At 57.2% G+C, this 14,219-nt stretch overlaps 1 protein-coding gene across 4 annotated transcripts in view; it reads right to left on the minus strand.

Moving 5' to 3' along the window:
* Window positions 1-14,219, minus strand: part of GPR161 (G protein-coupled receptor 161) — a 47,912-nt gene that overhangs the window by 3,655 nt on the left and 30,038 nt on the right. For all 4 annotated transcript variants that reach the window (XM_042925391.1, XM_042925390.1, XM_042925393.1 and 1 more), the window contains 2 exons: window positions 6,102-6,826; window positions 1,234-1,338 (listed from right to left, as the gene is read on the minus strand). In XM_042925391.1, the coding sequence (XP_042781325.1) occupies window positions 1,234-1,338; window positions 6,102-6,826 (830 nt within the window). The remainder of the gene's footprint in view (window positions 1-1,233; window positions 1,339-6,101; window positions 6,827-14,219) is intronic.

A 14,219-nucleotide genomic window follows, 5' to 3' on the forward strand; every position in this document is an offset into this window, starting at 1 on the left:
AATAGCAGAATTACTGAAAGCACGTGGGATGACGGGCCGTCTTCCCAGGTCCGCAGAAAGTTCCATGAGTATAGCTCACCACTGGATCTCTGGAACCTAGTACAGAGTCTGGCCAGAGCGAGGGCTGGGTACATAAACATTTGTTGAATGAATGGATGTCACACTGCCTCCGGATCCCTGCTGGTCGTCTGTGAATGGGGAAAGAGCCTGGGGAGTGACCCAGAGACCTTCCCTTCGTTCAAATCACACGAGGGACGCGGGGTGAGAGGAGACGGTGTGACGGTGGTTCAACCCCCTGGCTGACGGGTGAAAGAACATTCTCAGGGAATATTCTGCCTGCAGGGATAACTGTCTGCGCCAGAAGGCCTGGTCTCGGTCCCTACCCACGGCCCACCCCAGCGTCGAGGTCACAGGCTCAGGCGGGGGGAGACTCAGGTCAAGGCAGAGAGGAGTTTTCACAAGCTCCGGGCAGCGGGGATGGAGCAACCCCCCCCCCCCCCCCCCCGCCCACTGCCCAGCCCTCTGAGCCTCGTTCCAGCTCAGCCCCACTCCTTACGGCCCGGCCCGTGGGCACAGGCCCCAGGATGGGGAGCAGACGCCTCTGCCCACCGCCTCTCACCAGGGCCTGGTGAGGTGCCCAGCGGCATGCTAGGCGGACTTCCTGAAGGAGGAGCTCGGCCCGCAGGGTCCCCTGGGGGCAGCCATGGGGGACGGGGAGCATCTGTGCCGGGGACGTGTCCCTTCGGGGAGACCGAGTTTCTCAAAGGCAGGGCACAAAGCAGGCCAGGGTGGTGAGCCACGGATGGGGCCTCAGGGGAGCTGCCGTGATGGGGGCCAGCTACCCCCAGTTCACACCCGGGGTGCTCCAAGGCTTAGAGATTAAGCAACTTGCCCCAGATGGCACAGCTCAGAAAAGGCCAATGAGACACTGAACACCAGGCAGCTGGACCCCAGAGCCCGTGGCGGCCGAGGGTGTCACACTCAGGGTGACAACTCACGGGCACGCGGCACTTCAGCTTTTCAAAGGGGTTCGCTTCATTTGGATCTCACGACAACCCCGTGTGGTGGAGAGAAGAGGAACGGAAATCCCGGTTTGATACGGGCGGAAACCGAGGCCCGGAGACGCTGGCGAGCTCAAAGCCCCAACCGGAAAGGCACCTGCGTGGGGAGGTCCCTCCCGCCGGCTCCTAAGCGGGCCCCAGGGCGTGTGTGACGGACGCGCGGGAGGCTTACCTGAGTCCTGGGAGCAGCTGAAGCCGGTGTCCCCGGTGCTGCTGCTGTTCCCCAGGGGCTGTCCGCCTGCCATGAGCGCCGTGAGGTGTGGGGACAGGCCCAGGTCTGGAAGGCAGAGTCGGCGCCGTCAGCACGGTCCAGGTCCCGCCGGGGCAGCCCCCGTCCCTCCCACTCCAGCGGTCCCCACCGGCCCCCCCTCCCGCTCTCCTGTCCCCTCTGTCACTCGCAAGCCGCGCCGTCAACCCACCGCAAGACGGGGAGCCCCCGGCCGCCCTCTCCCCCTCTGCCCCTCGTTCCTGCCCCGGGGGCGTGGCTCCCCCAAAGAGGAAGCTCTCCCAACAAGGACACACCCCAACAAGGCGGGTGGCAGGGAGAACGCGAGGCAGCGGTCTTGGGAGACCATCTTCCGGTTAAACGCGCAACGCGGACTCGCCCGCCGCGACCTCCTGAGGTCCGAGCGGCACAGGGGAATCTGCGTGTTCCGGAGGCGTGAAGCGCCAAGCGGGAGAGAGTGCCCGCCCACGGGAAGGTGCCGACGAGGACCGCGGGCCCGACCCAGGGAGCGGAGGCCGGCGGCTGGGGAGGCCTGGGGGGAGGCCGGTTCTCGCACTGGGCCCGGAAGCTGAGGAACCGGAGGCCAGGAGCCCCCGCGGCAGGTGGGGCCGGAGGGAAAGTGTCTCTGAAGTGTCTCTGGGCGGGGGCGGGTCCCCTCCTCCGGCTCCGCCCAGCCCGGGCGCCTCCCGGCAGGACGGTGAGAGGAGCCGGCCGGGGATGGGCTCGGAGACCCCGGCCACGGCCGAGGCATCACGGAGAAAGCGAGAGCACGGTGCCAGGCTGCGGAGTTACCAGTGGGACCCCCGCCCCTCAGCTCGCTCAGCAGGAGAGGGAGGACCCTCCCCGGGGGGCTGAGCGCCTCCTGCTCCTGATGCTGCTCCCGATGCGGGGCCGCCACCCGCACCCAGGGCCTCGTCACTGGACACTCCAGGAGAGGCCCCAGCTTGAGAGAAGGAGAAGAAGGAATACCGGAGGAAGAAGGGAAAGAAACGGATCTCAGCGGAGGCCGTGTTGGGAGCTTAAGAAAACCAAGAATTCCGCGCGGGTCCCCGGAGAACACCGGGAGAATGAGGACTCCAGGAACAAAAGAGCCGGACGCTCCGGAGACCACGGAGGTCACCAGAAGGAGCTCTTAGCAATTAACAAGGCAGCACACAAAGTCAAAGTCCTCTGGCCTCGCGAGGAACACCTACAGCCTAGCAGACCAAAGAGACCGCCGCTACCCACCCCCACGGTCCCCTTACAGACAGGAGACGGCTCGGATCTTTACTTCCGTCCTGAGTTTTCAGAGGGTGCGAGGTGATGGGGAAAGCGCTTTCCTGCCTTCCCTGGAGCTAAGGAGGACACGACTGGGGTGGGGGGGGCAGGGGCTTCTCTCAGGACCACCCCTTCACGAACTCGGGAACCACACTGGTGCAGAGGGCCCTGCTGGGTGCTGCTGTAGAGACGGGCACCAGAGAAGGGCCCAGACATGCTCGTCCCGTCCAGGGCCCCAGCCTCAGAATGTGCCCATGTCTCCGCGGGAAGCCTGGCTCGGGGAGGGGCCCGTGGGGGACAGTCTACTGCCAAGTGGGCTGGTCGAGGCCGCGGTGGGGTTTGGACACCATCTCTGAGGCTGTGGCGAAAGCCGGAACGTGCCCTGGTCTCCAGCAGTGTGAGGAGTCACGGGGGCCAGACCGCCGTGGCCGTGGCCGCGCTGACCGCCTGCGAGCGAGCAGCAGCCAGGTGGCCCCGCAAACGGAGAGGAACAAGACAGACCCTCCAGACCTCTGTTGCTCCTTTGGAAGGGGTCTTACCCCCCTCTTTCCCTCTGCTACCACCGAGCTCAGCACTCCCGGAGGTGAGGGAGGTGGCCTAGAAGGCAGGCTCCAGGGACGGAAAGCGGATTGGGGTTCAGGAGTCTGGGCGGATGCAAGCCAGGCCCACAGGGGGCGTCAGAGGAGGGTCCGCGCTCCCTGGCTCGGCCAGAGGGACCGAGGCCCAGAGGTGGAGGCCAGGCCTCCCTCTTCGGCCCAGAAGGGCGTGGGCATTCTGGGGCGGGCGGGGCTTGGAGCAAGGGCAGCCGAGTTCCGCTCCGTGTCCAACACTCAGGAGCTGGGGAAGGCCAAGTACACAGAGCCCATCGGCCCACACACTCTGCAACCCAAAAGCCTCCCACAAGACTGCTCGTCCCTCAGCGAGGAGGAGGCCACCAGCTGCCACGGACCTGCCCACCAAACCACAGAGGGGCGTCCCGGCGTTCTCCCGGCCCCACGGCCTCTGCCGGCACCACCACAGGCGACCTGCGTGGAAAATGCTGGCCAAAAGCCGGTGTTTGTTTTGGTGCTGGCTACCCTCTCCTCCTCTATTCTCTTCCCTCTTTCTTTCTCTTTCCCCACTCTTCACTTCAATGGAGGGCAAAACATACACTTTTTGCCTAAAAGAGGAGCGATTTTACCAAATCTGAGTAAGTTACTCGGGGAAATGAAGCCAGACCGTGAATGCAGTCCTGGCTCACAAGTCGTACTTGGCAACAGGGACTTGCAGGGGCAGGCGATGGGCATTTCGGTGGTTACAATACTGGGGTACGGAAAGGTTCTTCTCCTCGGCTCAGAACGAAAACTCCCTCTCTTGATCTCAGGGTCATGAATTCAAGCACCATGTTGGGCATGGAGACTACTTACAAAAAAAAAAAAAAAAAAGGAGAAAAAGAAGAAGAACAAGTCCCCGACTTCCTTCCTCTCTCAAGAAATAACACTCCATCAGCCCACGGAGTAAATCAGTGATGTTGGTTTCTTACTGCCTCGTGGAAAAGATCTCCCAACAATACTACCGCTGAGTACGCACAACCCTGGGGAATTCGTTCTTGGGAGGGAAGGTGGAAGGCCTCTCTATTCCACGAACAGGAAACTTTCTCTCGAGCGGTCTGAGCTGCCCAAAGTTACCCAGAAAAAGATGAGAACTGTAACCTGAACTAGCTTTTTCCAGTCGATCCAAGCGCCCTCAAGTCTCTCTTCCAACGGCTCATCCGGGTGATAATCTCCCTCAAACATGGCCCTAAAAACCCGGCTACTTCCCCATCGGAACAACACGGTAATAACCGCTGGAGGCAAGATCCACCAGTGGATGCTAAAAATAGTGGGTGAAGGCTGAGGGAGAGACAGGGTATTTGCAGGGCCTCGAAGGCTCTCCCCCAGTGTATTTCTTAATTACAGTGAAAAAAAAAGTGACTTTACGACGGAGAAACCTGGCAGACGCCTCCTGAACTGTGCGGACTCAGTGTGTTCCCCCCAAAATTCATACGTTGAAGCCCTAACCCCGGTATGATGGTATCCAGAAATAGGGCCTTCAGAAGGTAATCCAGAGCAGATGAGGTCATGAGGGTGGGGGCCTCGTAAGAAGAGACCACAGGGCTTGCCCTGTCCCGTCTCCCCATATCCACATGAGGATGCAGCAAGGGGACAGCTAGGAAGAGTGGTCTCATCGGGCTCCAACCACGTGGCACCTTGATCTCAGACTTCCAGTCGCCCGAAATGTGAGAAATACAGGTCTGTGGTTTAAGCCCCCTGGTCTATGGTGTTTGGTGATAGCAGCTCGAGCCAAGGCATCAACCGAGACGTCAAGGCAACCTAAACCAGTAATAAGATATAATGACATACGTGCCCCTGATGTGATCACGGAGAAGACCACAGCACCCCCCCCTCCCCCGGCATTCCTGCCAAAGACGTAGAACCTCATTCTAATCCTGACAACACAGCAGCTGAACACAAACCAAGGGCATCCTAAAAACCCCCTTAGCAGTACTCTAAAAAGGTGCCAATGTCACAGAAGACAAGGGAAGAACAAAGACTCGTCAAAGCTTCAAGAAGACAAAGGGAGCCATGACCTGATCGCGAACCGGATCCTGGAACAGCAAAAGGACCTGACTGGGGACATGGGGGAAATCTGCCTCAAGCAGGGCATAGTTAACAGCACTGCCCCAATGTTAGTATCTTGGTTTGGTAACTGCTATGATTCGGCCAGATGTGAACGCCAGGAGAAGCGGGGTGGGTGGGAAGTCTCTGTCCTCTCTTCCCAGCTCTTCTCCAAGTCTACAATTATTTCCAAATAAAAAGGGTTAAAAAAGAAAAAAATCTATCCCTGCCTAGAGCGAGTCCTCTGGGTCTCACCAAAGGTGAGAGGATCACCTCCAGAAGCTTGTTAGCTCCCAGATCAGTTACTGGATGGAGCAGCTTTACACACAGGGGACAGTGCCATTTCAAGGCGGCAGGGCGGAAGGCTGGGGTTTGGCACCGACACACGTGAATTACTGGCACCGGCAGGAGGAAACCGCTGACCAGCATGAAAGGCCCGAGGAAGGGTGCGATGGGAGGGGGGAGGAGCGCGATGGGGGGGGGGGGAGGAGGAGCGCGATGGGGGGGGGGGAGGAGGAGCGCGATGGGGGGGGAGGAGCGCGATGGGGGGGAGGAGCGCGATGGGGGAGGAGGAGCCGAGGAGGGGCGGGGGTGCCTGAAGGTGGACTCTGCTTTACAGAACACCGACACGAAGGGACTGGCCAACAGCGGAGGGGAGCCCGGTCCAATGCTTGGGTTCTTTTGTCTGTAGAAAGGCCAGCGTGCCGTGGCTGGGGACACCGAAAACGGACTTCTGAACTCTGGTGTCCCCTGCCGAAAGCCGCCTGGGAATCACGGGGGACGCGCCGGGACGCTCCTCCCCCGACGCACACCGTGCTTGGAGCCTGGAGGCCGCCGTCGGTCTGAGAGCTCACCCGTCAACACGGCAGAGGGCCTCCCGCCCGAGGTGGGCCTCCCCCTCCCCGCAAGTCCCCAGGTTACCTGTGATCCTGTTGGAAATGCTGAAGAGCCTGGAAGTCCTCTGCCGCTGCACGAACGGCTCCCGGTAATACCGATCCCCAAAGCACATGCCCAGCAGCTCCTTGCGAACCGTCTTGTTCCAGAGGCCATAGATCAGGGGGTGGCAGATGGCGCTGGTAAAGGACAGCCACGTGGCCCAGGTCTCCAGGGTCGGGGAGACGTAGTTCTTCCCCCAGAGGGCCTCAGAGGTGATGACAACCATGTAGGGGCCCCAGGTGACCATGAAGGCACCGACGACCACCAGGATGGTGATGAGGGCTTTGCACTGGTTGGCCGAATAGACCACGCCCTGAAAGGCGTTCCTCCTACTGCCGGACGAGGAGGTGGAGGTGCTGGAGTTCTTCCTCCCATCCCTCTGGGGGTCCTCCTCCACGATGACCACGGTGCCACAGTGCACCTTGCGCGCCTTGACCCTGGCCACGCGGAAGATAAAGCCGTAGCACACCAGCATGACCAGAAAGGGGAAGAGGGCACACCAGATCTGCCAGAAGGCGGTATAGCCGGGCTCCCGGTGCCACGCAGCCACACACATCCACTTGAACTCGTCAAACTCCACCGACGACCAACCAAAGAGAGGCGGCAGGCAGCCGATGAGGGAGTGAAGCCATATGTAGACAAGCGCCATCACGGCGCGGTTCCCCGTGATCTTCATGGGGTACACCATGGGGTACAGGACAGCATAGTAGCTAGGGAAAGGACGGAGGGGGCGAGAGAGAGGAGTCAAAATAGAGAAAACGCACCCGAACGGGCACCCCGTGCTCTCCGAGGTAGGGAGCTTTGTTGAATTTCTCCACCCAACCCAGTCACGGGGCTCCGAAGACAGTCCCTTCTCCCAACTTTTCCCGGACAAGTCACAGACTCTGCCGTGTTACCCCGCTTTGTAGGACCCGTCATCAGCCAGGAGCTGGAGGCCAGGATGAACCCAGGGCTCGGGCGGTCCTGTTTCCGAGTCACGATGCCAGAGCCCAATCATATTCGGGGCTGTGGGTCCTCTCGGGGCACCTACAGGAGTCCTAAGGGATCGTGCATGAAGCCAGATCACTTCTGTGTCGCTGACATCAACCTGAGATTGATTCGTTTCCAGAGGGTCATGAAAAAGCCAGAATAATATTGACGGACTAGGGGGTTCATTCAATCGATGGACATTTACTGAAGGCCTGCTGAACGCCTGTGCTACGTACAGGAAAGGCAGTGAGAAGACGTGGCGAGAGACAGACACGTGGGCAGAGCATGCGTCTGGGGTGTAAGAGCTAAATGGAATCCTCACCAACGACTGCGTGAAGCGGTGGGTGTTATCATCCCCCTCATTTTCCAGACGAGGGCACTAAGGCAGAGGAAGAATAAGCAGCCTGCCCAAGATAAGGGGAAGAAACAAGACGTAAACCCAGACGATCTGGCCCCACAGCCCCCAGTGACACGCCAGCGACTCCTAGCAAACCGTCTTGTCCCGGAGTCCACACAACAGGGGTGGTTTTTAATCCCTCGGCCCTGCGCGGAGGAGGGAGGCCTGGAGGGCTCCAGCTGCACACTGGCGGGGCACCTGTCCCAGAAGGCGGGTCAGCCCAGGCTTCCTGCGGGAGACGCACGTACACCCAGGTCTTAAGAGATCGGAGGCACTGGCCCAGGAGTCCCTGAGGAGGAAGGCAGCTCTGGGGTGCGGGGAGGTGTGAGCCAGCACCCGCCCCGTGGGGAACCTGCACGGAGCTCAGCACCGCACGGAGGCGCCGGGGGGAAAGCCAGGGAGGATTTAGATCATGGGGTTGAAAGTAAACCACATCCTCCCCACCCAGATATTTTACCCAAAGGAAATGCTGTTTAATGAATACTAGGGTTTCCCCGTGAGGGCAGCCTGTGGAAAAGACAGGGGTGGCCACGCTGATGCCACCTGGTACAGACAGGATGGCAGAAAACGAACGGGGCCAAGGATCCCACATCTCCCGTCCTGAGTCACCCCAGGGCACCAGCAGCGCAGGGACAGGGCCCACGGCCTGACTGCCACATGCTGCTTGCCCACCCTCTTGGAGGGAAGGCTTCCCCCATCTACACCCTTTGTGAAAGACTTTCGCTTTTTCAAAAAATTTTTTAAACGTTTATTTATATTTGAGAGAGAGAGAGAGAGAGAGAGCATGAGCAGGGGAGGGGCAGAGAGAGAGGGAGACACAGAATCCAAAGCAGGATCCAGGCCCCGAGCTGTCAGCACGGAGCCCGACGCGGGGCTCGAACCCACGAACCGTGAGATCATGACCTGAGCCAAAGTCAGACACTTAACCCATTGAGCCACCCAGGTGTCCCTGCTTCTCTAAAAAAAAAAAAAAAAAAAAAAAAATTGGGGGGCACCTGGGTAACTCAAGTCGGTTGGGTGTCCGACGTCAGCTCAGGTCATGATCTCACCGTTCATGAGTTCGAGCCCCGTGTCGGGCTCTGTGTTCTCAGCTCAGAGACTGGAGCCTGCTTCAGATTCTGTGTCTCCCTCTCTCTCTACCCCCGCCCCACTCATGCTCTGTCTCTCTCTCTCTCTCTCTCTCTCAAAAATAAACAAACATTAAAAAATAAAATTAAAAAAAAGATTTTTAAATAATCTCTACACCCAACATGAGACTTGAACTCACAACCCTGATATCAAGAGTTGCATGCTCCACCGACTGAGACAGCCAGGCGCCCCTGAAGGGCCTTCCTAACCGGAGGTGAGCCAGGGGCTGCTGATGTCCGGCTGCATGCTCCCCGGGTGTGGGATCTGAAAAGAGGATCTCGCGGGGACCCTGGGATGGGTCACGGCTATCTATCATTGCACGTGGCCTGGGATGAAGCAATCAGTGTCTTATGCTGGTACCTGGGTTTGCATCTTGCAAAGTCCGAGCAGCCCAGGGAAAGAAGCATGCCTTTGGAGCTGCGATCCCTGGGTCCAGAGGGCAGCTCTCCCGTCTACAAGCTGTGTGACCTTGGGTGGCCTTCATCGGTAACGTGGGAACCACAGAAGCCCTGGCCCCAAGAACTCAGGGGCCAGACTGAGGGAAAGGCCTGCGTCATGCCTCCTCTTCACATGGCAGGGGCAGAGCTTGGTCTCTGCCTGTCCACCGACCTTTCCCCCTTCCTTCCTGAAAACGGGAACCCAGATCGTTCGTGCTGCTCCCAACTGCTATGACTGAACGGGGACACTGGGCCCTTCTGAGTCCCGAGAGATGAATGGGGCCATTCTGGTGGTCTCCTACCTCTTGCCAAGTCATGGCCGAGACACTGACCTGTGTGGCACCATCCCAGCCAACGAAACGTGAGGGGGTCTGCTAGGGTGGGGTTGAAGGCTGCCTAGGAGGTTTCCTTCACTCTTAAAAAGAAACAAGGCAGAGATTTCTATTTTTCTCTGCCCTTTTAAACCGTGTGCAGGCTCTCTGACCTCAAGACACCCCAGGGGCAGCAGCGCAGCAAAGCCGGGCCAGGGAATGTTAACTGCCCCCGGCTCCTTTGACCAGCCCTGTTCTGGCGGTCGTAAAAATAATTACAATTAATAAGCGGTCCTCCACACATAATCCTTCTGGCTATTCTCAACATCCAGGTATTATTATTATTTTATGGCAAGACTCCTCCTTTTCTATAATAAATGGTATTTGTTTCACCCGCTAAGGTCCCGGCCACGAGCAATTCCAGTGGGACGTGACCATAACCTCTCCCAGCTGAGCCCCGAGTCCCACCGGGGTGCTGGGGGCCGGAGGCCGGCTCCCAAGGGGTCAGTCTCCCAGAGTCGGAGAGGCCGCCAGGGCCAGGGTGCTGCCCAGTTACCCTCCATTTATTTCATTTTTTGTAAAACTTACATACGATGAAACGCACAAATCTACGGCTCTATCAAGATACAGAACATCCCCCATCTGCCCAAGGGAAGACACGGATTTTGTAGATCTGAAACCTCATGTTTTAAACTTAGCCTCATTGAGGCCTGCTGCAGGTTCAAAGGAAAATACAGCACGACAGCAGCTCCCTGTGTCCCTGCACGTCATTAGAGGACCGAACAGACAGGCTTCTTTTGCCTTCCGTGCTCCTAACTGGCTTCTGAAGCTCTGTCTTTTCCCCAGCAGCTCATTTTCAGGCATGAGCCCAAGCACGACCCCAGGTCCCAGAAGAGCCTCCCACGACGTCTCGTGTAACCGAAAAGTCATTACGCACACAGGGACTCCGATGCTTAGCTGTCCTGCTGCAAGACCGGCCCCTAAGATAGCGACGTCGGTCCGTGTCGCTAAGACGCCTCCACCGCAAACAGGACGGAGCGGAGGCCGACTCCAGCCACCTCGGGGACAGCGCGCTACCACGGACGGACGCTCTCCCGGTGGCACTGGTGACCCTGCACCGTAACCACCCACCCCCCAGAGCCAGCCGCTTTCCCTCACCGAACCCCGTTTTCGGAGCCGGGGCCGCGTCCACCCGCACGTGCCGCGAAAACCCGACGAGCTGCCGGGTTAAGCGACCACGTCACACCCTCACTCGGGGTACAGTTCTCCCCGGGTCACATGACGTTCCCCACGTGGCCGGTTTCGGACACCGACATTCCCACCAAATCTCTCTCCAGTCAGCCATTCTTCTTACGCGGTCTGTTCTCCTTTGGCTCATCTGCCAACTTAGTTTGCGGAGTTCTCTAGCTGGGGTTCTCGGTGGGGACGACGTGTCCCCCCGGGGACGCGTGCCAATGTCTGGAGACATTCTGGGTGGTGACAACTGCGGAGGAGCCACCGGCATCTAGTGAGCAGAGGCCAGGGGTGCTGCCCAGGGCGGCCCCCCGTCCCCACAAAGTGTGACCCAACCCAGAACGTCAGCAGTGCCAGCTTGAGAAACCCTGGGTCAAACTAGCCGCTTGCTGGACTTGATGGGTGGCTCCCTCTGCAGTCTGCTCTGAGTCCCGCCTTCGCCTCCTCGGAACCCGACGAGCTGCCTACCAGCCACGTGAGCTGGGGCAGGTTCACAAAGCCTCACTCTGCCCACCTGCAGAATGGGAGCCAGCCCCCAGTTGCAAGGATTTGCTGGGAGGACTGTGTATTAGCAGCAACCCCTTTCAGTGGAGGTCATGACACCTGCCCCGGCGGGTTCTCCGCTTCCACTTTCCTTTTTTTTTTTTTTTTTTTAAACATTTATTCATTTTTGAGAGACAGAGAGAGACAGAGCACAAGTGGGGGAGGGGCAGAGAGAGAGGGAGACACAGAATCTGAAGCGGGATCCAGACTCCGAGCTGTCAGCACAGAGCCCAACTCAGGGCTCGAACTCACAAGCCACGGGATCATGACCTGAGCCGAAATCGGACGCTTAACTGACTGAACCACCCAGGCGCCCCCCCACCACCTTCCACTTTCTTAGAGACGTTTCCGGCTCTCTCCTCTAGTCCTGTCCTCTGTTCTTCTTCCCTCCTGTCCTACTGCTGTTTTTTCTCTCTCCCTCATCCTCCCTCCCTCCCCCTCCACCTCTCTCTCTCTCTCTTTCTCACACACACACACACAGAGTTGCATCTCTAGGTTTCCAATAGACTGGAACAAATAGGTGACCTCCAAAATTAGCAAGATAGAGTAAAATTAATGTACTAAAATGAAGCAGGCAGAAGGAGTATATTATGTCACTAAGAAGGGCCGGATCACGTAAACTGGCCCAGTCAATTTGTATCTTTACGCCACATGACCAATAATAAACGACCAATAATAAAAAGTAAATTGCATCTGCCACCAAGTTACTTGAAAACACGATGACAGGGGTCGGTACGCTGTAATCACCAGAACCGGCCAAGACCCTGCCTGTCTGCACCTCGTGGTGGGGAGGTAACGGTCACTGAGGGGAGGCACAGGTCCCTTCTGGACCGGCTCTGTCACGGGGTGGTGTGGAGTCAGGCCGCGTGGATCAAAGCTCCAGCGGGTAAATGTGACCCGTGTGTGTCACCGTTTTTCCAGCCACCACTAACAGCCGGAGACGATCTCCAGCCACCTAGGATGCATGCCCACACCTCCCCCCGCACGGCCCTGGGCTCCTCCTCCCCGCTTGAGGCCCCGCCCAGCACTACCGCATACTCCATGGCCCTTCCCCTCCCCTCCGCTGTGAGTTCCTCCGCTCATCTGTTCATCTTAGTCGTGCATTCCCCGCACTACCTGCTGGACGCTGTTCCTTCCGTCGAAGGGTCTTTTCCAGCTCTTCCAGGCCTGTGCCATCCTACTCGCGGTTAGGACTTACTCAAGTGGCACCTCTTCCGGGGAGCCCTCCAGGCCCTGCCACCCCAAGCAGGACTGGGGCCGCGCCAGTTCCCTATGCTTTGGGTCCACACCCGCCCTCGCTGGCAGGCCTCTGCCGCCTACGTGTGAACACGTGGGCAAGGTCTGTGTGCTGTGCCCGCTGGTATCCTGCCGCCGTAAGGACCAGGCCCAGAGCCCTTCCTACATGGCCATCCGGCCAGCACCCCCACAGGAGAGAATAAAGCACCAAACTGGGCAACGCAACTGAGTCTCCCCCACCTGCCCCTGCCCAGCGGGCACGATTTCCCAAACATCCATACACAGACGGCTCCAAGAGAGGCACTGAAAAACCAGTTCCCCAGGGGGGCTCAGCCCCTTAAGCAACGGGTTCAGCTCTTGGTTTGCACAGTTCCTGAGATCCAGCCCCACCTTGGGCTCTGCACTGACACCATGAAGCCTACTTACGATTCTCTCTCCCTCTCTCTCTGCCCCTCCCCTGCTCTCTCCCCCTCTAAATAAATAAATTAAAAAAAAAAAAATCCTCAGCTCTCCTCTAGCGGTTTGCCTTCACCCCATGTCCCACAGGACCCAGGGCCCAAGAAAGGAAATTCAAAGAACAGTAATTTGGGGGCGCTGGGGTGGCTCAGTCAGTTAAAACTCTGGATTTTGTCTCAGGGCATGATCTCACGGTTGGTTGGTGAGTTCAAGCCCCAAATTAGGCTCCGTGCTGCCGGCCCAGAGCCTACTTAAGATTTTTCTCTCTCTCACAAATAAACAAACATTTAAAAAATCAACAATTTTTTAAAAACATGGAAATTGGAACAATGGCGAGATCCCATGTCTCCCCACTGCCAACAAAGTTCCAATTACTTTTTTTTTTAATGTTCTATTTATTTTCACACAGAGAGAGCGGGGAGGGGCAGAGAGAGAGGGAGACACAGAATCTGAAGCAGGCTCCAGGCTCCGAGCTGTCGGCACAGGGCCTGACGCGGGGCTCGAACTCACAGGCCGTGAGATCATGACCTGGGCCGAAGTCGGACGCTCAACCGACTGAGCCACCCAGGCGTCCCCCAGTTACTTTTTTTACTATTATATAATCAGTCTTGATAGGATGCCAACGAACAGCTACTGGAGTAAAAGTCTATCCAGTCTTCTGGAAAACAACCTGCCTTTTACACACGAAGAATCGCGAACATGTGTTTCTTCTTACCAAAACCACAATTTCACCACACACATGTTCCTCCAAGTAGGAAGCTACAAAGGGACTGTAAAAATAAATTCTACCTCCACGGGATGGCACAATATGGAACCATTAAAAATCATGTTCTTCTGATACATGAATTTAGCAAAGTTGCAGGATACAAAATCAACGTACAGAAATCAGTTGCATTCTTATACACTAATAATGAAGCAACAGAAAGATGAATAAACAAACTGATCCCATTCACAACTGCACCAAGAATCATAAAATACCTAGGAATAAATCTAACCAAAGATGTAAAAGATCTGTATGCTGAAAACTATAGTAAGCTTAGGAAGGAAATTGAAGCAGATACAAAGAAATGGAAATACATTCTGTGCTCATGGATTGGTAGAATAAACATTGTCAAAATGTCATTACTACCCAAAGCTATCTACACATTCAATGCAATCCCAATCAAAATCGCACCAGCATTCTTCTCGAAACTAGAACAAGCAATCCTAAAATTCATATGGAACCACAAAAGGCCCCGAATAGCCAAAGTAATTCTGAAGAAGACCAAAGCGGGAGGCATCACAATCCCAGACTTTAGCCTCTACTACAAAGCTGTAATCATCAAGACAGCATGGTATTGGCACAAAAACAGACGCATAGACCAATGGAATAGAATAGAAACCCCAGAACTAG

The sequence above is a fragment of the Panthera leo genome, chromosome F3 (genome assembly GCF_018350215.1).
Source record: "Panthera leo isolate Ple1 chromosome F3, P.leo_Ple1_pat1.1, whole genome shotgun sequence".
NCBI classification, from domain to species: domain Eukaryota; kingdom Metazoa; phylum Chordata; class Mammalia; order Carnivora; family Felidae; genus Panthera; species Panthera leo.